General features: G+C 42.7%; 2 protein-coding genes across 2 annotated transcripts in view; one reads left to right on the forward strand and one right to left on the reverse strand.

The window, feature by feature from the left end:
• The window catches only part of LOC148360632 (uncharacterized), a 48,314-nt gene that overhangs the window by 8,878 nt on the left and 12,543 nt on the right, over window positions 1-26,893 (forward strand). Inside the window, exon 2 of the mRNA XM_088342906.1 lies at window positions 21,208-21,304. Coding sequence (XP_088199032.1) covers window positions 21,208-21,304 — 97 coding nt within the window. The remainder of the gene's footprint in view (window positions 1-21,207; window positions 21,305-26,893) is intronic.
• cplx2a (complexin 2a) lies at window positions 890-22,028 on the reverse strand. Its single transcript, XM_088341507.1, has 4 exons — window positions 21,765-22,028; window positions 20,731-20,820; window positions 4,775-4,953; window positions 890-2,702 (listed from the first exon to the last, which is right to left on the reverse strand). Exons 2-4 carry the CDS (start codon window positions 20,759-20,761, stop codon window positions 2,511-2,513), a joined length of 402 nt encoding a protein of 133 aa, XP_088197633.1. The 5' UTR covers window positions 20,762-20,820; window positions 21,765-22,028; the 3' UTR covers window positions 890-2,510.

Consider the following 26,893-nt stretch of genomic DNA (forward strand, 5'->3'; position numbering starts at 1 on the left):
TAATAGTCTGTAGTTTGCAATAGTCTGTGCCGCCCTTTGAGACTCCTTGTGATTGGGTGTCCCAAATTAACATGACTTGACATGAGGTTTTTGAGGTTTTCCTTGCCCTCAGGTAGGTTTTAGATCAGGGGATGGTGTTATAATAGTCTGTAGTTTGCAGTAGTCTGTGCCGCCCTTTGAGACTCCTTGTGATTGGGTGTCCCAAATTAACATGACTTGACATGAGGTTTTTGAGGTTTTCCTTGCCCTCAGGTAGGTTTTAGATCAGGGTATGGTGTCATTATAGTCTGTAGTTTGCAATAGTCTGTGCTGCCCTTTGAGACTCCTTGTGATTGGGTGTCCCAAATTAACATGACTTGACATGAGGTTTTTGAGTTTTTCCTTGCCTTCATGTAGGTTTTAGATCAGGGGATGGTGTCATAATAGTTTGTAGTTTGCAATAGTCTGTGCCGCCCTTTGAGACTCCTTGTGATTGGGTGTCACAAATTAACATGACTTGACATGAGGTTTTTGAGGTTTTCCTTGCCCTCAGGTAGATTTTAGATCAGGTCACGGTGTAGATGGTAAGGCGCCCGCTTTGAGACTGGGAGGTTCGGGTTCGCGCCCCGGCCGAGTCATTCCTAAGACTTAAAAAGTGGTCGGCGGCGCCCTCTGTTGGCTGCGGCTGCATCGGCTCGCTACAACGGGTCAGGTGCAATCGACATTTCGTTCTGTGTACATTGTTACACAGAATGACAATACAAGGAAATTATTATTATTATTATTATTATTATACTCTGTGGTCAGTGCAGCCCTTTAAGACTACTTGTGATTATGGGCTATACAAATAAACTTGACTTGACTTGACATTCGGTCCTTTTCTTTTTGAAAAAAGAGACGGAAACGCCTGTGAAGTGAACGAGATATTTAGGTTTTTATTGATTTCTCAGGCAGAAACATACATAACAAATTCCTTTATTGCTGCCGCCGACTCAGCGGCTCCTTCTCACAAACGATCCGACATTTTCTTTACGTATGTTCATCGCTATGAAGCTCGTAACAAAAAACACTTACCAAAGTCCTTCGCCGTTAGCTAAAAGTACGATTATGGCTGAGCGCTTGTTATCCTCGATACCCTCGCTAACAAAAACCCTCACTGAAAATGTCGTCAATCGGGGGTGTCAAACATGCGGCCCACAGGCCGGATCTGGCCCGCTAGGAGTTAGAATCCGGCACACGGGACAAAGCTGAGAGAAGCGCCAGAGAAAAATGAGCTGCGGTTTTAGATATGTCCACTTGTTGTCTTCAAAGTCAGGACCCACGCAGAAAGCAACTGGAGCTGTATTTTCCCCTCTCTCTCTTTGTCAGGCTTTTTTTTTGTCCGTCTGTCTTCAATCCTTGTTTTCTTTATTTCGTTCTCTTTCTATATCCTTTTATCTCTTTCTTTTGTTTTCCCTATATTTTTACATCCCCCTCCTCTCTCTCTATCTTTTATCTATATTTCTTTTTCCATTTTCTTTCTCTCACTCTCTTGTGTTTTCTCTCCCTCTTCACCTTTCTCCACCACTCTTCATCCCCCCACTCTCTCTATCTTTGGTTTTCTCCCCCTCTCTCCCCAACCTCATCTCTCTTTTTCTTTCTTTCACCCTCCTTTCTCTCTATCTTTTGTTTTGTCCTTCTTACTTTCTCTATGTCCCTTTCTTTCTTTTTTCTCCATTTCTATCTTTCTTGTTCTCTCTATCTTTTATCCTTCTGCCTGCTTGTTGTTCTCTTCCTCTCTGTCTTTCTTCCCGTTTTCTCCCTAAATATCTTTCTCTCTCCCTCATTCTTATTAATCAACTCGACCGTTTTTATCCAACCGTGTGGCCCCCGAGCTCCTACGAGTTCGACACCCCCGTCCTAAATGCTCGATTATTACGATTATTAATCACGGTTACGTCCACGTGAGGGGAAAAAACACAAACTCGGGAGTTATTGCCTTTTCGTAGGTTTTGCATAACAAAAAAACGGGGTAAGAAGGGGGCGGGAATCGAACCAGGTTCACGAGACACATGGCATGCGAGACACACGTAAAACATTTCGGCTAGGCTAAACGGAGACGACACTTTTTCACGGCGGGTGTGTGAAAAAAACGACACAAACACAAAACGCTTAGCTTTAAATATAGGTTCGTTTTTGTTTTTTAAATATGGCTTATCGAGTCATCACATTTTTCTAGTTGAGACGGACACAGTATCGTAAATGGGGTGATTTGATTGGTCGGCCCCGCTCCAGGCTCGGTAAATACCAGATTGCGTTATGTACAGTTAAAGTGAAGTGAAAGCTCTTCCGTGGTGTCAATGATAGCCCCCTTGTTGTTAGCATGGCGCTAACGTGCGCTAATGCTAACCGGGCCGCCGCCACGCTGCTTTGGAAGGAACCGGATTTGAATCATTTACAATGCGAATCTGTTTTTTTGGGGGGGGTGGATTGAAACCGACTTGGTAAAGATCATGGCGGGTGCTAGCTAGCTAGCTAGCTGGCTGCTAGCCTTACTTTTTGAGCATGTCCTGCAAGGGACCCGGCAGATATTTCATCACCGTGTCCATGATGCTTTCTTCTTCTTCTTCGTCCCCGCATCCGGTGGGCACCGCCTTTTTCGGTCGGGTCAAGCTACCCGCCGCCGGCTCCTCGGCGGCGGCTGCCGCCTCCGCTTCGGCCTCTTCGCGTTTTTTCAAGCCGTACTGGAGGAGGGAGAAATAGAGAACGGGTTGAAGTCTGTGTATTTTGACTTATTCAATGGTTAGCGGTCCAAACCACGCGCCTGAGCCACCTCTTCCTTTATGTATTTGAAGTGGTTTATTACCCATCCATCCATTCGCCAGTTGACATCCACTAAAGCGTGGAACATTTTACCCACTAAGCATAAGTCAAACTGGGTCTTTTTAATCAGAGGCCCTCAACCACTTCGTCTAGCTCTTCCGGTAAGATCCTGAGGCAAGCCGAGAGACACGGTGTCTCCAGCAAGTCCTAGGTTGTCCTCAGGGCTCCCTGCTGGCAGGACATCTCCTTGTCGATCTGAACCAAATGCCTGAGCCACCTCTTCCTTTATGTATTTGAAGTGATTTATTACCCATCCATTCATTCGCCAGTTGACATCCACCTAGCCTTACCAGAGGAATTCAGAGCGGGAACTGTCAAGTCCCGTGGCGGAAAAATCTGTTTTTAATGTATAACATTTTACCCACTGAACTCAAGTCAAACTGGGTCTTTTTAATCAGAGGCCCTCAACCACTTCGTCTAGCTCTTCCGGTAAGATCCTGAGGCAAGCCGAGAGACACGGTGTCTCCAGCAAGTCCTAGGTTGTCCTCAGGGTTCCCTGCTGGCAGGACATCTCCTTGTCGATCTGAACCAGATGCCTGAGCCACCTCTTCCTATATGTATTTGAAGTGATTTATTACCCATCCATTCATTCGCCAGTTGACATCCACCTAGCCTTACCAGAGGAGTTCAGAGCGGGAACTGTCAAGTCCCGTGGCGGAAAAATCAGTTTTTAATATATGAGGCACTAAAGCGTGAAACATTTTACCCACTGAACTCAAGTCAAACTGGGTCTTTTTAATCAGAGGCCCTCAACCACTTCGTCTAGCTCTTCCAGTAAGATCCTGAGGCAAGCCGAGGGACACGGTGTCTCCAGCAAGTCCTAGGTTGTCCTCAGGGTTCCCTGCTGGCCAGAAATCTCCTTGTCGATCTGAACCAAATGCCTGAGCCACCTCTTCTTATTAGTGTTTGAGCTTATTTACTATCCATCTGTTCATCATTTAATACCCACCTAGCATTAGCAGGGAAGCCCAAACCTCCCAGCCCTCAACCACTTTGTCTAATAAGATCCCGTGGCATTCCACGGGCAGCAGAGAGACATAGTGTTCCCAGCGTGTCCTAGGTTGTCCTCTAGGTCTTCTACAGGCTGAACATCTTGTCCACCTAAACCAGATGCCTGAGCCTCCTCTTCCCATTTCTATTGGAGCTTATTTACAGACAGACAGAAAATAACAAAAGAAGACTAAGAGAATGTGAGAGAAAGCGAACAAAGAAAGTGAGACAAAGAGGGCAAGAGAACAAGAAAGAGAAAAAACAAGTGGGAGGGAAGAGAAAAAAGATGGAATTGAAAAGACATGGAGAGAGAGAGAGTGAAAAACACACACACACAAAATAAGAAAAAGAGAGAATAGAGAAAGAGATAAGAGAAAGTTAGAGAGATATCTGAGCAAGAGAACAATGGAGAGTGACCAAAAGAGAAAGAGAAGAGGCAAAAGAGAGAGACAAGAGACAGAAAGAGGAAAAATATGAATAAAGATGATGAGATAGAGAAAGAGAGAGAGTAAAAGAGCAAAAAAGAAAGAGTGACAAAAGTGAAGAGAGAAAAAGAAAGAGGACAGAGTCAGAAAGGGATAAAAAGCAAGAGAGATTGACAAAAAGAAAAACACAGGGAAAAAGAAAGAGAATGCTATCCAGCTCCAGTTGCTATGCGAGTAGTGCCTGTCTGTCAAAAACCAGTAGACCCATTTCAAACTGCAGCCGATTTTTCTCTTATGCTTCTCTGACTCGACTGTGTTCCGTTTCAGACGGCCAATACGAAGAATAAAGCGGTTAAAAATAGCTCTTCAATCGTCCATTTCCCCTTGTAAAAAATAACAGGCTGGCAGGTGCCACACGGCGTCTTTGGATCCTCGCCTTCAAAGCCGGGATCCGAAACGCTGATGAATTCAATGCGAGTTTCGCGTCTTATCGATTGTGGGAAAATGGGCGCGGTCACCTTGTCCCTGATGCCTTGTCTCATGTTCTCCCTCTCGGCCTCCATCTTGGCGTATTTGGCCTTTCTCTCCTCCTCCTGCTGCCTGAGCGCCTCCTGCCTCTCCTCCTCCTTCTTGGCTGCGTCTGGGTCCTCCTCCTTCTCCTCACCGCCCAGCATCTTGCCCACATCCGGAGGGCCTCCTGAGGAAAAACCCAAAGGGGAGGTGAAAAGTGGATTCTTTTTTTTCTTATTTTTATTATTTTATCCTTTCTAGAAAGTTAGGAAAAATTTATTTCAACTTTAACAAATATTTAAAGGCATATTTTAACCGTTTTTATTTTGCAGATAATACTAATTAAATAATGCAAATATATTTATTTTTGATATATTTACTAAAAATAACTGATATTACTATAATAATACACGAAATTTGAAAAATCATCATATTTTCAGTAATTTTTTTATTGTTTAATTAGTGGATCATTTTGTTTACCAAGTCTTTTTTAAAGGAAAAATTCAAATTCGTCACAAAATAAATACAAATATTCTATTATTACTGTTAATATTTTGTTTTCTTTTTTTAAAAATCCATAAGATAAAAATGTTTTTAAAATTCTGAAACATTTTTTCAATAAAAAAATAAAAACCATTATATTTAAATGTATTATTATTTTTACTAAAAGTAATAATTCCTCAAGTAAAACATGAAAACAATGCAAAATAATATAATATATATACTAGAAAAAAATCAATTTTAAATCAAGAAATGATACTCAATAAAATATACTCAAATGATAAATTGCCATAATTATTTTATTCTTTTAAAATAGTTTTACCAGAAACAATAAATAAATAACAAAACAACAACAATAATAAAATAAGACTTTGTAATAATTGTCTTATTTTACTTTTTTTAAAATCCTAAAATAAAAGCTCAAATTTGTCATTTTAATGGTTTTTTTTCTGGTTTCGAGGAATAATTATCCAAATGAATCGTAGTACTTATTTACCGAAAGAATTCCTAAAATAAAACAATTTTAAATTAAGAAATTCTCTCTTTCTCTTTCTCTCTCTCTCTCTCTCTCTCTTTCTTTCTTTCTTTCTCTCTTTCTATATATATATATATATATATATATATACATTTATATATATATATACATTTATTTGCATAAATTCTGTCAAAGTAAAAATCCATAGCTTTCTCTAGAGATCATTTAGGCGTTATTATTTATTGCCTAAATTGTATTTACTAGGGTGGCACGGTGGATGGGTGGATAGTGCTCAGCCTCCCCGTTAAAGGGCGGTACGGCAGCGCAGTGGTTAGCCCGTGTGCGGCACAGTTCTGAGGTCATGAGATCGAATCTCCTGTGCGGAGTTTGCATGTTCTCCCCGTGCTTGCGAGGGTTTCCTCCGGGCTCTCCGGTTTCCTCCCACATTCCAAAAACATGCATGTCAGGTTAATTGGCCGGTCCAAATTGTCCCTAGGTGTGAATGAGCGGGTGACCTGTCTGTCCCTGTGTGCCTTGCGACTGGCTGGCAACCAGTTCAGGTTGTCCCCTGCCCACTGGCCAAAGATAGCTGGGATGGGCTCCAGCACCCCTGTGACCCTACTGATGAGAAGCGGTGCGGATAATGCATGGATGGATGTACAGTAATCCCTCGGTTATTGCGGTTAATGGGGACCAAAACCACGCGCGAAAAGTGAAAATCGGCGAAGTAGCGACGCCCCTTCAAAAATGCTTAAAAAAAAAATTATATATATATATATATATATATATATATATATATATATATATATATATATATATAATTTTTTTTTAATTATTTTATTTTATTATTATTATTTTTAAGACCCGGTTAATGGGGACCAAAACCACCTGCAAAAAGTGAAAATCCGCGGAGTAGCGACGCCCCTTCAAAAATGCTTAAAAAAAAAAATACATATCTTTTTATTATTTTTTATTATTTTATTTCATTATTATTATTTTTTAGACCCGCGAAGCTCTGTGAACCCGGGAACGTGGAACCGCGAAGTAGCGAGGTCCCACTGTATTTACTAAAAATATATTTTGAAATAAATTGCACTAAAATATTTTCATATTTTTTACAGGCAGAATTTTCTTCTGTGTAAAAATGATAACAGTAAAAAAATGATAAGAGACACGGGGGAAAAAAGAGCCCGAAAATTAGCATCACGGAAATCCTAACGAGGAGGCGGGAACGTGTCAAACATTTCCCGAGCTCTTCCCGTTAGCGGGATTATCCAGAGGAAAAAAAAACAGAGCACGACTTGAGCAAAGTGACAAATGAAAGACGACGGCGAGGAGATAAAAAGAAATAAGGATGAAGAAAGAAATCAACCAAGCGCGGGAAAGAGGCGAGCGGGGCGGGGGGGAGGAGTCCGGAGGGGTCCCGATGGGGGTCGGATACGAGGAGCATCCGAGGAGAAGGCCAAAGCAAGCCAGCGAGACGCCAGAGTAATCCTTAAAACGAGTGCCGCCGCCGCCGGCCGGGATTGTTGCCGTTTCGGCTCATCAGCATAATAAAGAGGAAGTGCGGAGCATGGCGGAAAAGCGAGACAGAAGGCAAGATGAAGTAAAGGAATTGAAGGGGGGGGAGGTTTGCTGCCTCTGTACGAGGCTCAAAATAGAAAGAAAATCTTTTTTGGTGTTGTTTTTTATTTGGTACGGACGGATAGAAAATAACAACGAGAATAGGAGAAAGTGAGAGACCCTAACCCAGCTAACAAAAAATGTTTTCTCAATACAGGCTAAGAACTGTGGAAAAAACCTTGCATAGGTCGAGAGTGTTGTCAATCCAAAGTTCAGAGGCTAACAGCCATATTAATCTGCATTTTTTTCTGCATTTTTTTTTATATATAGCGCTTTTCAAGTCAATTTTTTAGACCCGAAAGCTTCCCAAAGCGCTTTACAATGTGCTTCACATTTCCCAATAGCGGCCGTGCAGCCATGTAAGGAGCTAACCTGCTTATTGGGGGTATTAGGGGTTCAGTGTCCTACCCAAGGACACTTCGACATGTAACATGGACGAGCCGGGATTTGAACTGTTATCCCTTGATCCCAAGACGAGCGCTCTACCTCCTGAGCTACTGCCGCCCCAAGTTTGTTTATTTTTAAAGGGAGGATAATGGAGCAGAAGCAACTGATTACAACAAGGATGGTCAAATGATGCAGGAATGCTTTTAGGCAGATTTCTTTTTTAATCTGTCGGCATTATCGCGTGTTTTGGAGTAAATATTATACACGGTTGGATTCACTGGGATGTTGTGAATGTAACGAGACAATGTGAAAAATATTTTCATGAGTGGAATAATTCTGCACTTTGGAAATGGTCATTATGTCTTTAATCCTAAGAGTTCAGTGTTTCTAATGATATGTGGCATGACGTATTTCAGTGACTGGACATCCTACAGACACATATTTGTTTGTTGACAGTCTTCAGGAACGTTAAGGGGTTAATCCATTATTCTTTTTCTTTCCCTCCCCAGGTAAATGTTTCCACCCAGTCTCGAACCAGAGACCTTTCTCGTATTCAGAGAATGTGCTAACCACTGCACTAGGGTTGTAAGGGCACCATTTTCTGTGGTGGGTCTTGGGCAAGTACAGCCTGGCGGCGCCTCTCCCTCCCCAGGTAAACACATGTTTCCACCCAGCCTCGAACCAGGGACCTATTTTGCGTTCGGCAAATGTGCTAACCACTGCCCTAGGCTTGAAAGGACACCATTTCCTGTGGTGTGTCTTGGGCAAGTGGTGCCTGGCGGCGCCCCTCCCTCCCCAAGTAAACGCATGTTTCCACCCAGTCTCGAACCAGGGACCTTTTTCGCGTTCGGCGAATGTGCTAACCACTGCACTAGGCTTGAAAGGACACCACTTCCTGTGGCGTGTCTTGGGCAAGTACAGCCTGGCGGCACCCCTCCCTCCCCAGGTAAACACATGTTTCCACCCAGTCTCGAACCAGAGACCTTTCTCACATTAGGTGAATGTGCTAACCACTGCTAGGGTTGTCAGGGCACCACTTCCTGTGGTGTGTCTTGGGCAAGTACAGCCTGGCGGCGCCCCTCCCTCCCCAGGTAAACACATGTTTCCACCCGGTCTCGAACCAGGGACCTTTCTGGCATTAGTTGAATGTGCTAACCACTGCTAGGCTTGAAAGGACACCATTTCCTGTGGTGTGTCTTGGGCAAGTACAGCCTGGCGGCGCCCCTCGCACCCCAGGTAAACACATGTTTCCACCCAGTCTCGAACCAGGGACCTCTTTCGTGTTCGGCGAATGTGCTAACCACTGCACTAGGCTTGAAAGGACACCATTTCCTGTGGTGTGTCTTGGGCAAGTGGAGCCTAGCAGCGCCCCTCCCTCCCTAGGATAACACATGTTTCCACCCGGTCTCGAACCAGGGACCTTTCTCGCATTAGGTGAATGTGCTAACCACTGCTAGGGTTGTCAGGGCACCACTTCCTGTGGTGTGTCTTGGGCAAGTACAGCCTGGCGGCACCCCTCCCTCCCCAGGTAAACACATGTTTCCACCCAGTCTTGAACCAGGGACCTTTTTCGTGTTCGGCGAATGTGCTAACCACTGCACTAGGCTTGAAAGGACAGCATTTCCTGTGGTGTGTCTTGGCCAAGTTGAGCCTGGTGGCACCCCTCCCTCCCCAGGTAAACACATGTTTCCACCCAGTCTCGAACCAGGGACCTCTTTCGTGTTCGGCGAATGTGCTAACCACTGCACTAGGCTTGAAAGGACACCATTTCCTGTGGTGTGTCTTGGGCAAGTGGAGCCTAGCGGCGCCCCTCCCTCCCTAGGATAACACATGTTTCCACCCGGTCTCGAACCAGGGACCTTTCTCGCATTAGGTGAATGTGCTAACCACTGCTAGGGTTGTCAGGGCACCACTTCCTGTGGTGTGTCTTGGGCAAGTACAGCCTGGCGGCACCCCTCCCTCCCCAGGTAAACACATGTTTCCACCCAGTCTTGAACCAGGGACCTTTTTCGTGTTCGGCGAATGTGCTAACCACTGCACTAGGCTTGAAAGGACAGCATTTCCTGTGGTGTGTCTTGGCCAAGTTGAGCCTGGTGGCACCCCTCCCTCCCCAGGTAAACACATGTTTCCACCCAGTCTCGAACCAGGGACCTCTTTCGTGTTCGGCGAATGTGCTAACCACTGCACTAGGCTTGAAAGGACACTATTTCCTGTGGTGTGTCTTGGGCAAGTTGAGCCTGGTGGCACCCCTCCCTCCCCAGGTAAACACATATTTCCAACCGGTCTCGAACCAGGTACATTTTTCGTGTTCGGCGAATGTGCTAACCACTGCACTGGGCTTGAAAGGACAGCATTTCCTGTGGTGTGTCTTGGGCAAGTGAATCCTGGCGGCGCCCCTCCCTCCCTAGGATAACACATGTTTCCACCCGGTCTTGAACCAGGTACCTTTCAAGATTATTTATGCCCTGGGAGAGGGATGGGCGCCACCAGGCTGTATGTGCCCAAGACACACCACAGGAAATGGTGCCCCTTTGAACCCAGTGGTCAGGGGATACAAACCACCCACCCACACCACTCGACGTAGTTTCGCCTTCTTGGAATCCGGCTCTTCTCCGATCCATACACACGTGACTCGCAGTTCCTCGGGTTTTCCGCAACGTCCCCGTTCGATCCCGGAAGCCGATTAGCGGATTCGGACGGGCTCGACGGGAAGAGATATTAAAGGGAAGGAAATAAGAAAACAAAAGAGCCACTTTCTATCGACTCGTCGGCTCTAAGCTCCGGTGCGCCGCTCGCCAGAGATACCAAAACGTCTTCTATTAAAAGCGCTCGTGCGTCATGTGGATTAGGCATCAGGGGGGGGGGGGGGTGCCCAACGTGCGGCCCGCGGGCCAGATCGAGGGTTTTCGTTCGGCCTCCGAGACAACAAAGATAAAAGCGCGTGAAAAGATCGAGCTGAGTTTCTAAATATGTCCGCTAGATGTGCCACTTGCAAAGCGACTGGAGCTGTATTTGTTTCTCTGTCTCTATCTTTCTCCCTTTTTATCTTTCCCTTTCTCTTTCTTTATCTCTTTTTTCTTGATTTTTCTCTTTCTCTTTTTCCTTTTTCTTACTTTCTTTCTCCCTCTCACTTCTATCATTATTTCTCTCTCTCTCTTTTTTATGCTCACTCTTCTGTCTCTAACTCTTTTTTTCTTTCACTTCTATCATTATTTCTCTTACTCTTTTTCTCTCTTTTTCACCTGCATCATTATTTCTTTCTCACTTTCATTTATCTTTCTAACTTTCTTTTTCTTTTGCACTTTTCTCACCCCTCTCTCTCTTTCTCTTTTTTATTTTTATCTCCCTCATTTCTTTCTCTTTCTCTCTCCTTTGCTCTTTTTTCCTCACTTTCTCTGTCTCACTCTCTTTTTTTATTCTCACTCTTTCTCACTTATCTTATTGTTTTTCTCACATTGTCTCTCTCTCTCTCTCATTTTCTTTCTCTCTTTTTTGGTCTCTCTTTCTCGCTCCTCCTCTAATAAGACCTAGTCTGATGTGGGAACTAGGGAATATTCCGGGACAGATTCAAGAAGCTGAAAATGTGTGAGGCCTGGCATCCATCCTTTCAACAGTCTTTAATAACAATTTCCACTTGTCCTGGAAGCGGCAGCCCTCACAGTCAACTTTTATTTTTTTATTTACAGTCGCCATGTCGGAAATGGGGTGGGCTAAAATTCTTACAGAAAGCCAAGCACAAAGTGGCCAGAGGGCTACAGCCATCTATCTTCTTGTGAAAAGGTGATTTTTGCATATTAATTTTATGACAGGCCGTGGGCCAGTATAAGTATGATCACAGGCCATAAGTGGCTAGAGAAGGAAACCCTGTAAAAAAAACAAAGGTGCCTAAATGACAGGACTCGGCAACCAGCACCAAGCTACAAATGGCAAATACTTCATTCGAGCTTCCGTAATAGTAAAATGGCCGAACATGTCGGCTTCGTCAAAAAGAGTCTCAAGTTGTGTAATAGATTACAAATTTCTAAATCTAAAAGTCGGTTGATTGTGACGGTGTTTCCCGATTGAAAATGGAGTTTGAGACCTAAATCAGGACAAGAGTAGTATCCAAAGATGGTAATAAGTCATCAGGAGATCACATTGACTTAATCAAGTGGTTCTTAAATTTTGGCACTTTTTAAATTGTTTTTATTTTTTCCAGAATAAAGTGCAACTGCTCCTCCACTACACTAAGAAGCAGTGGCATTCTCAATTTGTATACATTTAGCCTCCACACAGTTCATATAGCACTGTATAAAAATAGAGTTTGAAATATAGACACGATGTGTCTCCAGTGACCCCATGAAAAAATATTTAACCCGGTTGAAAAGAAAGGCCAAAAGAGAAACTGGGTAAAGGTACACACAAAATTCCCTCAACCGCCCCCCCTCCCCAGAAAGTTAAGACGAGGGAGTTCGACATATTGTACGTAGCGACCACAGAGGGATACGAGCCAAAAGCGGGGTGCTTATGTTTAAATTGTTGGCAGCGCACAGCATGAAGCCAAATCAATTAAGTTCTGTCACTTCAAGACATCACTAGCCAATCATGCTGATTAGGGGTAGGTGACGTGTTACCACAGGTGTCGAACAGACGGCCCGCGTGCCAGATCAGGCCCGCTAAGGGATTCAATCCGGCCCGCGAGACAACACTCAGAGAAGCGCAAGAGAAAAACAAGCTGCAGGTTGAAATATGTCATCTTGATGTTGAGTGCCTTGAACAAAGACACTGTACTTGTATTTATTTCTCTCACTCCCTCTCTCTCTCTCTCTTTTTCCTTTCCACTCCTTTTCTCTGTCTCTGTCTCGTTCACTCTCTGTGTCTCTCTTTTTCGCTTCCTTTGTTGCTCTTTGTCTCTCTGTGTCTTTTTAACTTTTTTTGCTCTAACTTCCTTTTTTTCCTTTTCTCTTTTCTCTTTCTCTCTTCATACCCTTTGCGCTTTCTTTTCTCTCCTTCTGTCTTTCTATTTCTCTTTGGATTTCCTTCTTCCTCTCCCTTTCTTTTTCCCCCCTCTCACGACTTTTTATCTTTTGCTTCTCACGCTCTCCCCCTCTCTCTCTTTTTCTTTCTTTGTCCCGCCCTCTCTCCTTTTCCCTCCTGCTTTCTCTTATTTCTTTCTCTTTTTCTTTCTCTTTAATCTACTAGTCCGGCCCCCGACAGAATGTTTGTTCTATCGTGTGGCCCCCGGGTTAAAATGAGTTTGACACCCCTGTGTTACCACCAAGAGCAATTGATGTTTCGTCCCCACCAATATTGTGTGATCACTTTGGGTGAAGGGGGGGTCGCAAAGGATTTCTTATCCTGTAGGGGGCGTGAGAGGAAAATCATTGAGAAGCACTCACTTGAGCTAACGCCCGCCAGAAATGGAGCTCATCCTACTCTGCGCTCGACTTTGGTGCAGCCAAACTTGTGCAGGCTCATTCCCTCAAAGCAATTTCCGCCTCATTTAACGGCCCCTTAGTCTGTCATCATAACTCAAGTCGGAAGTGCTGAGTCAACAATGGAGGACCCAAGAGCGGTGCGGGGGGGCGTCGTTTTTTTGATGGACGGGAGTCTAGAAATTAAGTCCCCCCCCATCAGTGTTCCCTCTAAGCTGCGCGCACAAGAAAATCTAGCCAGCGCACAAAAATCAGGGCTCAAAATGACTCATTAAGAAGCGACTTAAGTCAAAGTTACAGTGCATGAAGGTCAAAATACACGGGTTCCCCTGACGTTGTGTCCTAAATGCGGTATTTTGAAGTCGAGTCGAAGTAGAACGAAGTTGAGTAAAGTTAGTAGAGTTTGTCGAGAACCGGCTTCTTCGGCTCGGCTCACTAAAAGGAACCGGCTCTTTGTGGTCGTAAACGGCTCTTCAGGTTGTTTTTACTTCTTTCATCCCAACATGACCAAATATTTTGTAAAATTATGCACAAAATGAATTAAAGGAAGGGGAGAATAGAACAAAAAAGAAAAAAAATACCAAAATGAAAAAGTAGTGAAAAGCCGAGAAAAAAAGAAACAAAAGGAAGAAAAAAAAAGAAGGAAATATTTCGAAAAAAGCCAGAAAAAAAGAAAAGAAAGAAACGTAGAAAAAAAGTAAAGAGAGAACAACAGGAAAAAAGTAACAGCTCGGAAAAAATAAACACAATGAGATTTTTTTAAAGGAATTTTTTAAAAAAAGTTGAAAAAAAACACAGAAAAAAGAAGAAAAAGTTTGTGTTGCATTCAAATAATTTCCAATTATGTTGCCAACATTTTACTTCCACTAAAAAATGTGATTAAGTACAGTTCTGTATCTTACAAGCGACTAAATAAGCCCCCAAAAATGTTAATATTATGCGACAAAATATATCAGGAAATAAAAAGAAATGGATATCTTGTGAAAGAATTGTAAGAACAAACGAGGTTTGGAGGCCGTACAACCTTTGCAATAATACATGAGTCAATTCATTCAAAAGAGAAAAATCATTTTGCATTGCCGGAAACTCAGCAAAATGTAACTTGATGTCAAGTTTTGGACATGACTTAGTTGCCATACTTGGGATTGCTGTTGCTCACTGTTGTTTCAAGCGTTGCTCACCGACTGTGAACGCTCAGACCCGTGGAAAATTACAGGGAACATTGCCCCCCATCCTTGAGAATGTTAATGGCATTTTTGAAAATATTTAGGATGCCAGCTCAACGGCACAGAAAGGCCGTAATGATGTGCATGTGATGGTCGCTGACTCCAGTGATTCAGAGATCTTCCACTGTTTCCTTCCCTAGCCACTTGTTTTGTGGCTGCAGGCTAAGTCACTATTGGCATTGTCAGCTTCTTCTGCTTCCTGTTTCGTGCTTCACTGCTACGTGCCTTCCAGGGCTGTTTGTGCAAGCGCCATTGCAGAGTCCCGTCATTTTAGCACCTTCCGCATTTTTTCACTCCGTTTCCTTCTGGAGCCACTCATGTTAGCCATGTGGCTGCAGGCTTCGGCTCTCCGCTCGCCGCTTTTGTTAGATGCTAGTGCTTTGTCCTTCAGTGGCACTCGCCTTCCGCAGCTGAATGTCAGTGGCACGTTTTTCCCCCTTCCACTGTTTCCTTCTCTAGCCACCAATGTTAGCCACTTGGCTGTGTTTGTTTGTGAGAAAAATGGGCAGGCACTGGTGGCCATCTTCAAATAATAAAAAAACATCTTGTTAACTATGTCTATGTTAACTGAGAGTTTTTTTCCTGCTAGCTGCTGAGTTAGCCATTGGCACCAGCTCTGACCAACTCCAACTATTGGCTCTCATCAGACGCTCCAGGTGTATTCAGCCGGCAATATCGTTTGTTGTTGCTAGCGGGGATGAACAGTAGCTCCCAGTATGAGTCCGTGATTCAAGCATCTTTTTTTACCATGAATAATGGTTTCAAGGTGCAAGCAAAGTTTTTTGTTAAAAATGTCACAAAATACTGCAAAGGATAATACTAAAGATGTATTTACTTTCAGTGCAGCGGGTGCATGTGAGAGAGTGGGGAGCGTGCGCTATGTGCATAACTCCACCCAATCAAATAGCTCTGGGGGCTTTGCTGGCGTTTTAGGGTGTTTATAGTTTGTTTTGAGGGTTTTCATGAGAAAGATTCAAGTGTCATGATAAATTGTATTTCTTTCTTTTTTCTTTATCTTTTTTCTCCCTTTCTTTGTTCCTCTTTGTCTCTCTCTCTGTGTCTTTCTACCTTCTTTTGCTCTCTTCCCTTTTTCCTTTTCCCTCTCTTTTCTCTCTCTCTCTCTGTCTTTCTACCTTCTTTTGCTCTCTTCTATTTTTCCTTCTCTCTCTCTTTTGCCTTCCCCTTCTCTCTTTCTCTCCTCTCCTCTCCTCCTATTTCTCTTTGGATTTCTTTCTTTATCTCTTTCTTTCCCCCTCTCTCACTATTTCTCTTTTGATCTCTTTTGTTTCTCATGCTCTTTCTCCCTTTCCCTCTTTCTTTGTCCCACCCTCTCTACTTGTCTCTCCCTCTCTTTATCTTAATTCTTTCTCTCTTTTTTCCCCCTCTCTCATCTACTAGTCTGGCCCCCCGAGAATGTCATCGCGGAGCAACTTTGGAACAGGAACTGTAACTCGTTCCTGTCTTCTGCCGTTATCCCGGCAGAATATTTGCGCATTATTTCATAAATAAGTGCGAACTTACATTTAATTGCATGTCTTGAAAAGGTCTTAAAAAGTCTTGAATTTGAAGGGAAAACATTCCGTTTGGACGATCGAATTTTGCGCAACTGGGAACTGCGACGCCGTTAGATGCATTGCGGAGAATTCGGGGATTCGCGCCGCGGGACGCGTCCTCCCCGGAATCCCAATGAGCGGAGTTTGCACTTTCTCCTTATCTCCGTCTCACCCGGCGACTCCTCCCGTCACCTTTTCTTTCATTTTATGTGCACCTTCCGTCACCCGCGCAACAGCCATTTTTTTTTTTCCATGATTCGATGCTACGTGCCCGGCTTGGCAATCGGCATGGCCGCTCTCCAAAGAGGATGATTTACAGGGCCGGATTGTCGACTAATTAGGAATATATTAAAAGAGGGCGATACGCCAGACGGGGAAAAGGGATAGTACCAGAAAGAAATACTATAATGACAAAAAAAAAATGGTCAAATGCCTTATAACTAGAAAAATGAGTCTCAAAATAAGCAAAATCTTATCTAATCTAACTTTCCTGTTTTGTTCAGTTAGAAAGTTCTGAAATATACTGCATTGTTCGTTAAGATAGTGTCCCTGCGTTATATTTTATTACCTTGTCATCATAGCACTCTTGGTTATTTTTTATGTTTCTTTCTTGTTTTGTTCTCGTTTGTCCGTTAGCATTTTCTCTTCCCTTTTCCTTTGTTTTGTTAAGCTAAAGCTAGTCTAGAGCTATTATGTGCTCCAACAAACCCCGCATCTTTTTCCTTTCATGTTTTGTTCAGTTAAAAAGTTCCGACATATACTGCATTGTTTGTTAAGATAGTGTGCCTGCGTTATATTTTATTACCGTGTCATAAGAGCACTCTTGGTTATTTCTTATTTTTCTTTCTTGTTTTGTTCTCGTTTGTGCATTAGCATTTCCTCTTCCCTTTTCCTTTGTTTTGCTAAGCTAAAGCTAATCTAGATCATTTCTGTGCTCCAACGAACGCCGCACCTTTTTCCTTTCATGTTTTGTTCAGTTAAAAAGTTCCGACATATACTGCATTGTTTGTTAAGATAGTGTGCCTGCGTTATATTTTATTACCGTGTCATAAGAGCACTCTTGGTTATTTCTTATGTTTCTTTCTTGTTTTGTTCTCGTTTGTGCATTAGCATTTTCTCTTCCCTTTTCCTTTGTTTTGCTAAGGTAAAGCTAGTCCAGAGCTATTATGTGCTCCAACGAACGCCGCACCTTTTTCCTTTCATGTTTTGTTCAGTTAAAAAGTTCCGACATATACTGCATTGTTTGTTAAGATAGTGTGCCTGCGTTATATTTTATTACCGTGTCATAAGAGCACTCTTGGTTATTTCTTATTTTTCTTTCTTGTTTTGTTCTTGTTTGTGCATACACATATCCTCTTCCCTTTTCTTTTGTTTTGCTTGGATAAAGCTAGTCTAGAGCTATTCTGTGCTCCAACAAACCCCGCATCTTTTTCTTTCACGTTTTGTTCAGTTAAAAAGTTCCGACATATACTGCATTGTTTGTTAAGATAGTGTCCCTGCGCTATATTTTATTACCTTGTCATAAGAGCACTCTTGTTGTTCGGTCTTCCTGCGTGGTTATTCCTTATGTTTCTTTCTTGTTTTGTTCTTGTTTGTTGTCATCTCTTGAATTTCTGTCTCAAGGTAATTAGCTTGTTTTTATATTACTAAATATAAAAACAATGTTTCTCATACACACACACACACATAAAGTAACGTTTCAACAACGAGTGTCATTATATCTCTTGTACGTTTATCAATCTTGTATTCTTTTATTTTGAAGTCATGTTCTTGTGTGTACTGATTTCTCTGACGCAAAATAAACCACTCCCTCTCTCTGTTGGGACTCCATCCATGTAGAATTAAACTATATACATGTATTTTATCTGTGCAAATACAGCCACTAAATAGTCTTAATAATGTCAATCTCTGACATTGTGAATGAACATATCCTCTTCCCTTTTCCTTTGTTTTGTTAAGCCAAAGCTCGTCTAGAGCTATTCTGTGCTCCAACAAACGCCGTGCCTTACTCCTTTAATGTTTTGTTCAGTTAGTTATGTCGTAAAATATATAACGATAATATAAAAGGAATACCAATTATTACCAATATTTGGTCATAATATTCAAAATACATTGATCATTAGCGAGATAAAAACCTTATATAGTTCTATGTTTTGTAGAACCAGTTGGAGTTCCAACATATCCTGTGTCCTCCCCCTTTCATGTTTTGTTCTGTTAGGGCCTGTTGGGGTTGGCACATTATGTAGTTGTTGTATACATGCGTGAGTATGTTCCTTTTGTTGTGTTCCTTACGGGTTTTGTTCCCTAAGAAACATTTGGCATTGCTATATATAATGCGTCTTTCCTTTCATGTTTTTTTCATTTGTGGCTGGTTTCTTTTCCAACATATCCTGCATTGTGTCTTTTTATGTTTTGTTTTTTAGTGTTCCAGTAATTATATTTCACGGTCTTGTCGTCATGGCCTTCTCGTTGTTCTGTCCACATGTGGTAATATTTCTTGTTTCGTCTTTGTTTCATGTTTTGTTCTGTTAGAGCTGGTTAGTGTTGGAACTTTATGTAGTTGTTCTACCCACTCTTAGTTATGTTCCTGCGTCCTCCTTTTTCATGTTTTGTTCAGTTTATTCGATCGAACATGTCCTGTTTGTTTTTTCTCATGTTTTGTTTATTTATATTGAGTGAGTGTTCCAACAATTATATTTCACGGTCTTCTCGTCATGGCCTTCTCTTTGTTCTGTCCACATGTGGAAATATTTTTTCTTTCCTCTTTGTTTCATGTTTTGTTCTGTTAGAGCTGTTTAGTGTTAGAGCATTATGTAGTTGTTCTACCCACGCTTAGTTATGTTGCTGCGTCCTCCTTTTTCATGTTTTGTTCAGTTTATTCAATCGAACATGTCCTGCTTATTTTTTCTCACCTTTTGTTCATTTAGATTGAGTTTGTCCTTCAACACGATATTGCCAGGGTGTGTAGTCTAGCTCTCATGTAGTTTCAATGCCTGAAGAGCCTGGTAAACTTTGTTCTTCACATGCGAGAATATTTCTTGTCTTTCATGTTTTGTCCTGTTAAAGCGTGAGTATGCGCGAGTATGTTCCGACGTCATTTACCTTTCGGGTTCTGTTTAGTTGGAACTCGTTGCTGTTCCAACCTATCCTTCTGTCATATTAAGTGCGAGCTGGGTTTTGTTCCAACATATCCTGCGTTCCTTTCATGTCTTGTTCATTTAGATCAATTTAGTGTTTCAAAATGTAGTGAGGCTTTGTTCGAGTATCTGTGTTGTGTCTAAATTCAGATCCTAGTAAACTTCGCTGTTTTGTTTCCGTGCACAGATACTGATTAGTTTTCGGTAAATTATAATCAGGGTTGGGTAGGGTTACTTTAACTGGATTACTTTCAATTACTTTTGGACTACTCCAATTCCAAATATGCTAATAAAAGACAAAAGAAACTAAATATGAATAAAATTACTCAATTTTGTGCAGGCTTGGGGAGTAACAGAATACATGGAACGACAAAAATGATGTTGGCAAGCTGTTTGGATTTATTTTCATTTTGTTTCTGTCGCATTTTATGTTCGTTTTGCCGTAGATCAAAGAGATCAAAGCCAGGAGAGAAAGCTTACCACGTGTTGTGAGTCATCATTTTATTCCTATTTAGTTTCTTTTGTCTTTTATTAGCATATTTGGTATTGGAGTGATCCAAAAGTAATTGAAAGTAATGCAGTTAAAGTAACCCTACCCAACCTTGCATTTTATGTTAGTTTTGCCGGAGATCAAATAGATCAAAGCCAGGAGAGAAAGCTTACCACGTGTTGTGAGTCATAATTTTATTCATATTTAGTTTATTTTGTCTTTTATTAGCATACTTGGTATTGGAGTAATCCAAAAGTAATTGAAAGTAATCCAGTTAAAATATCGGTAACCCTTCCCAACCTTGCATTTTATGTTAGTTTTGCCAGAGATCAAAGCCAAGAGAGAAAGCTTACCACGTGTTGTGAGTCATCATTTTATTCATATTTAGTTTCTTTTGTCTTTTATTAGCATATTTGGTATTGGAGTAATCCAAAAGTAATTGAAAGTAATCTAGTTAAAGTAACCCTACCCAACCCCGCATTTTATGTTAGTTTTGCCAGAGATCAAAGAGATCAAAGCCAGGAGAGAAGGCTTACCACATGTTGTGAGTCATCATTTTATTCATATTTAGTTTCTTTTGTCTTTTATTAGCATATTTGGTATTGGAGTAATCCAAAAGTAATTGAAAGTAATCCAGTTAAAGTACCGGTAACCCAACCCAACCTTGCATTTTATGTTAGTTTTGCCAGAGATCAAAGCCAGGAGAGAAAGCTTACCAGGTGTTGTGAGTCATCATTTTATTCATATTTAGTTTCTTTTGTCTTTTATTAGCATATTTGGTATTGGAGTAATCCTAAAGTAATTAAAAGTAATCCAGTTAAAGTAACCCTACCCAACCCTGATTATAATTTTCTAAAGTGTTGTTTTGTGTTTAGGCGATCTGCCACACCCTGGAGAATTCTCACAATCAAATCTCTTAGCAATCAAATATCTATCATTTGTATCGTCTTCAATCATGTATGAAGAGGTTAAAACCTTCCCAAGGATGCGGCGATAAAATATAAATACGCGAACGCTTGGCAGAGGAGTTAAGTGCAGGACAGGACAGGACATAAAAACCCCGCCCCCTCCCTCTCCCACCCCCCAGGACGGCCCAGCATCCCGTCCTCGCCACTGCAGTGCCGTTAAATCAAGCCCTGGCCCTGGCAGCCCACTCACCTCCCATCGCAGCTTTCATTACAAAATTCATGATGATGCACTTCTGCCTTCTTTTCCTTCAGCGGCTCACGTTATGGAGGGCGGACCGACCTGAGGCGGGAGGGGGCACAAAAGACTTTTTAGCCGGGACACGGAGGGGAGGGGGACGCTTGAGAGTTTGATGGGATGAGAGGGATGCATGACCTCTAGTTAGGACTTGAAAAGAAACACAGTTTTCTTTAAGGGTTTATTCCGCTTTTTTTCTTTTCTCAAGGCTGAAAGGACGTCCTTTTTTTGTATTGACCAATATTATCGATATATTTCCAAAAATATACGCTATGTAGGTGTAATGTCCCGACCGATATCAAGCAATCACAAATGCTCTATTTCCCCTACCGATGCCAAAAACAAACCTACGTCCTTGCTCAAATCAAATGAGGGACGTTTTTCGCCTCCACTTTAAAGCACACTGTTTTCTTTTTTGTTTTTTGTTTCTAGATCTCCGTGACCTTGATTTACAAGCGCAATCCATCCCATGGAGGTTTCTGCTGACACAGCTACCTGTGATGTATCCCTTTGGAAGGTGCGGTTCAAGGTGAGTGCAACATGAAACCTTTAAGGTGTCATTGTTTTTTTGTGTTCGTATTATTCAACTGCAAGTTTTTTTTCCCTACTACAACTGCTCATTTTTTGATACTTAATAGTATAAAAAAATCAAATGAAACAAAAGCACTCCACCTCATTATCACGATCTTCCACTTTTATCCACTGATTCCTTTTCTAGTCACTCACGTTAGCAGCTAGGGTTAATTGTTATTCAAAAGCCGCAATAGAAAACTTGCTCCCCAATCGGAAGTGCACTCTGCTCGACGTGCCTTCGGAATGGTTTCCTCCCCTCTCCGGCAACCGTCTGCTGCAGCGAGCATCTCTCCTCACGTGAACCTTTATCAACTCGGCATCGGACGCCTTTTCTCGCTTTTTCCCCGAGTCCCGGCGAGCGTTCGGCCGTAAAAACCGACGGTCCCCTGTCCCAAACGACGTCCTCCGTCCTTTACCTTGATCTGGATCCTAGTCCCAGTCGTTCCCAGCCCCAATCGGGAGGAGTCGGAGCGGAAGGTGGGCGAGAAGGTTCTTCCTGTCGGTGACACGGAAAAGACGAATGTTTTTTTTTTTTGTTTTGTTACGAAAGGATGCGTTGAGCTGCTCAGTTTGCGGACATGCCGGTTGTGCTGGAGTCGGGCTGCAGGGGAGAAGGGAGGGAGGGAGGAATGGATGAAAGAGGAAAGGGAGGGGGAGAGAGAGAGAGAGAGAGGGGGCTCCTGCGGGACCAGATGATGCAGAGGGAGGGAAAAAAAGGAGGGCGGGGGAGAGAGAGATGGATAGATGGGTACAGAGAGGGAGAGAAATGAAAGGGGCGAGGGAAAGAGAAGGAGGGGAGAGTGATGGATTGAGGGGCAGAATGAGAGATGGATAGAGAAGTAGAAGAGGGTAGAGATGAATGGATGGATAGAGAGAAATTGATGGGGAGTAGAGAGAGAGGTGGTGAGAGAGGGGAGATAGAGAGATGGTCAGAGACAGAAATAGAAATGGAGAGAGATGGATAGAGGGAAAAAGAGAGAAATTGATGGCTGAATCGAGAAATAGAGGGAGAGAAAGAAACATATTCAGAGAGAGAGAGAGAGAGAAGGGGATCCTGCGAGACGAGACGAGAACATGCAGAGGGAGAGATGGATAGAGAGAAAAATAGAAGAGGGTGGAGATGAATGGATGGATAAAGAGAAATTGATGGGGGGTAGAGAGAGAGAGTGGTGAGAGGGGAGATAGAGAGATGGTCAGAGACAGAAATAGAAGTGGAGAGAGATAGATGGAGGGAGAAAGAGAAAAATTGATAGCTGAATCGAGAGGGAGAGAAACAGAGAGAAGGAGATCCTGCGGGACCAGATGAGAACATGGAGAGGGAGGGAAAAAAAGAGGACGGGGGGGAGAGAGATGGATAGATGGGCATAGAGGGAGAGAAATGAAAGGGGCGAGAGAAATAGAAAGAGGGGAGAGTAATAGATTGAAGGGGCAGAGTGAGAGATGGATAGAGAGAAAAATAGAAGAGGGGAGAGATGGATGGATGGATGGATGGATGGATGGATGGATAGAGAGAGAGGTGGTGAGAGAGGGGAGATAGAGAGATCACCAGAAACAGAAATAGAAGTGGAGAGAGATAGAGGGAGAAAGAGAGAAATTGATAGCAGAATCGAGAAATGGAGAGAAAGAAACATTCAGAGAAAGAGAGAGAGAAAGGGATCCTGCGGGTCCAGATGAGAACATGCAGAGGGAGGAAAAAAAGAGGGCGGGGGAGAAAGAGATGGATAGAAAAATAGAAGAGGGTAAAGATGAATGGATGGATAGAGATAAATTGATGGGGAGTAGAGAGAGAGGGGAGATAGAGAGATGGTCAGAGACAGAAATAGAAATGGAGAGAGATGGATAGAGGGAGAAAGAGAGAAATTGATGGCTGAATCGAGAAATAGAGGGAGAGAAAGAAACATATTCAGAGAGCTAGGGAGAGATTCATGGGAGAAATATATAAAGAGATATAAAAAACAGAAGGAGAGAGATAAATAGAAGGAGAGTGGTGGTAGAGAGAAAAAACAGCATTTGAAAAACGAAATAAAGGACAAGATAGGGTTTAATATAATGGACAAACTTTAAGTCAAGTCATGCTTATTTGTGACGCCCTTAATCACAAAGAGTCTCAAAGGGCTGCACAGATCAAAGAGGAAGGGGGCCAAGTACTGAACCCTGCGGAACACCACAGATAACACTAAAGGGCTCAGATGTCATTTCACCATATTTAACGCAGCGCTTCCTAAAGTAAAAAATAAAAAAAAACTCGTTGAATAGAATGCGTCTTATAAGTTTCATGCTCCTCCTGTATGTGTACGTGCGTGTACCCTCTTCGAAATAAGTGGATAAAAACTGGGCAGGGCATAGTAACAGTATAACCACAAATTGTTAGGTGATATTCATAAATGGGTAGTGACACTCCAGATTAGTGTTGAGTGATCTGAAATCACTTTAAGGAAAACGGAAAAACGTTTTCACCAGCCTGACAAAGTTTTGAACCTAAATTTGCCCCTGAGAAAAAGAGGGACAGATTGATGGACAGAGAGATGTGAGAGAAATAGATAGAGAAAGAGTAGGGAGAGGAAACGGAAAGCGAGAAAAAGAGAAAAAGAGAGTCAGAGAGATGGATAGGGAGAAAAATAGAAGTAGAGAAAAACATGGGGAGAGAGAGAGAAAGAGGTAGAGAGAGAAGGAAAAGAGAGAACAAGGGAGAGAGAGAGACAAGGAAAAGGAGAGAACAAGGGAGAGAGAGAGATATAAGGAAAAAGAGAACAATGGGGATAGAGCGAGACAGAGAAGGAAAAAGAGAACAAGTGAGAGAGAGAGAGAGAAGGAAAAAGAGATAACAAGTGATGGAGAGAGCGCGCGCGAGAGAGAGAGAGAGAGAGAGAGGTAGAGAGAGAAGTAAAAGAGAGAACAAGGGAGAGAGAGAGACAAGGAAAAAGAGAGAACAAGGGGGAGAGAAGGAAAAAGAGAGAGCAAGTGAGGGAGAGAGAGAAGGAAAAGGAGAGAACAAGGGAGAGAGCGAGACAGAGAAGGAAAAAGAGAACAAGTGAGAGAGAGAGAGAAGGAAAAAGAGATAACAAGTGAGGGAGAGAGAGAGAGAGAGAGAGAAAAAGTGAGAGTGAGTTACTGAACGGAATAAAGAAAGAGAAAAGCATTGTGGGAGAGAGTTCAGCCAATGGCATATCATCAATCTTATGATGCTCTGACGCAAACCAATAGCAGACAGGCTTCTCAGAGACAAAACCCGCCATGCTTTTCTACACCGCAAAGTTAGAATTTTATACGCTTTTCGGCTTTTTTTATTGGAGGTCATATAGTGGGGGAAATGCTGTAAAGAGGGGTCCAAAAACATACCCGTCGTAGAGTGACAACGCCATAAGGTGGGAGCGCCATATCCCGGGTGTGTACAGTAATTGTCTCTAAACATGTCTGGAGTCCAACACAGCAAATATTCTAGACTATTTATTTGCTCAGCCAGCAGGAAGAGCGCAACACACACATTTATCTCAACCGCTCGACCGGCCACCCGAAGTAAAGCCGTCTCGTTTCGCTTTTACTGCTAATTTGGCTCCCGAAAGAAATAGTCTCCCGTCTTTTTAATCGCCTTCATCTTGTGGCGCTCGTCGATTCATCAGCGGAATCGTAGATCGAGGACGGAAGGTGTCGTGTAAAAAAAAAGCAGTGGCGGGCTGTGCATTTCATACCTAGGCCTTTAGTAGTCCCTCGACATTATTTTATAGCTATATGGTTAGCACTTTCGCCTAACATGCGATAGGTCCCTGGTTCAAGACCGGGTGGAAACATGTCGCTCTGCAGAGGTATGGGCGCCGCTAGGCTGTACTTGCACAAGATACACCACAGGAAATGGTGTCCCTAAGACCTGTGTGGTTAAGGGATCCAACCAACCAACCATAAGACATTTAATGCAGCTACAGCTGCAACACATAAAACAGGGGTTGTATGGATGCTTGAAATCCTCGAAAATGCTTGAATATCGGTGTTTTGTTTTCAAATATTGAAATTTTGGGTGAAGTACTTGTAAATGCTTGAAATTGTTACCACGGTTCTCAACAAGTCTGCTTGAAAATGATGCCGACACTCCTCTGATGGCTTTGCTCAGCATTGCATTTCTTCTTCCCTCGTGATTAACTATAGCTGGCATGAGTTTGTATGACATTGTCCTTTGAAGCGTCATCACCCATTACAGGTTCACCCAAGATGACTAGTGCGTGCTAACCTAAACAGCACTATAAAATGGGATTTAATGCAAATATTATGTATCAATTATAGACATTTATTATGGGCTACTCAAAACATGAAAGTAGCGTTTTTCAGTGTTAATTGGAACAGGAATAATTTCCTGCTATATCTATTTTACCCGACACCTGAAGGACAGTACAAACATCTTCTTTGTTCCTTTATCTCTTTGTTTTCCTTAAATCCTCACTGTAAAATGTGGACCTGGAGTGCCACGTCCAATTTCGTTGTCACAATATATCCCATGTTGTAACAATGACAATGAAGGTATATTCTATTCTATTCTATTTAGGGAGAGATTTGGTTCTAAAACTGTCAGGAGCAGAACAAAAACAGGACCCAATTGCGTTACGTTTCTCACAAGTTTTATCAGAGGAAAGAGAAAGGGCTGCGCCCACGATCCGGTGTTCGCTGGACGCGGGAAGCCAGTCGCTCTTGTACTCAAATGGTGCTCCGAACGCGGAAGTGGATCTTCCATAGAGAGCGATGGCGGTGTCAGGGATGAAGAAAACGGGTCAGTAGCCGGGACTGGGAGAGCAAGATGTGGTCGGGGTCGGAAGCGAGTCGTAAGCCAGAACGGGAGAGTAGACGTAGTCGGGGACAAAAAGAGATCGTAAGCCGGGACGGGCGAGCAGGCGTGGTCGGGATCAAAACGGGTCGAAGCCAAAGACAGACGGGAGCAAAAAAACAGGTGGGAGTCAGGGTTTGAAAAAGGCTTGCCTAGAATACACTGAGGTTCGCAGACGACTGACAGCCAGGGACTGACAGGAGTGGGTTTAAATAGGGACAGGGAGCCAATCAGAGTCCGGGGCAGTTGGCCCCAAAGGAGCGGGCACAGCTGAGTCACATCAGTAATCATGACAAAAAGAAATATACTCAATACAATTTACTCGACACATGTCTTGATAAATGCACAAGCAAGGTCTAAAATCGCATATGTAAATTGCAGATATATTTGTGGCTTTACAAAATACACGATTCACACTTGGGTTTTTTTCTTTTGGTACTGGAGAAATTGGAAAATTGGCTGTGAAATACTGGAAAAGTTTTTCAATCTGGCCAAGAAAAAGTCCTGTTTATTTGTTTGGCCCCTCTCAAACCTGCGGATTTCTTCTTGGCTCTTGGATCACATGTAGACCACCATTTTCTGAGCAAAGGCTCCGGACAGGAACATAGAGGGAAATTAAATCTGAAAGATATGAGGGAGCAAGTCCATGCATGATTTGGTACAATACCAACAGAACCTTAAAATCACATCTTAAGCTAACAGGGAGCCAATGCAGGTTAGCTAAAATCGGGGTTA

The sequence above is a fragment of the Urocampus carinirostris genome, chromosome 8, assembly GCF_059441175.1.
Source record: "Urocampus carinirostris isolate Australia breed hairy pipefish chromosome 8, RoL_Ucar_1.0, whole genome shotgun sequence".
NCBI lineage: Eukaryota > Metazoa > Chordata > Actinopteri > Syngnathiformes > Syngnathidae > Urocampus > Urocampus carinirostris.

What these genes read in the sequence shown, in the direction of transcription:
- cplx2a (XM_088341507.1), bottom strand. Translation starts at nt 20,761, where the DNA reads ATGAATTTTGTAATGAAAGCTGCGATGGGAG. An exon ending in AATGAAAGCTGCGATGGGAG is followed by an intron (nt 4,954 to 20,730) that starts GTGAGTGGGCTG and finishes GTTTTTCCTCAG; the next exon opens with GAGGCCCTCCGGATGTGGGC. An exon ending in GACAAGGCATCAGGGACAAG is followed by an intron (nt 2,703 to 4,774) that starts GTGACCGCGCCC and finishes TCCCTCCTCCAG; the next exon opens with TACGGCTTGAAAAAACGCGA.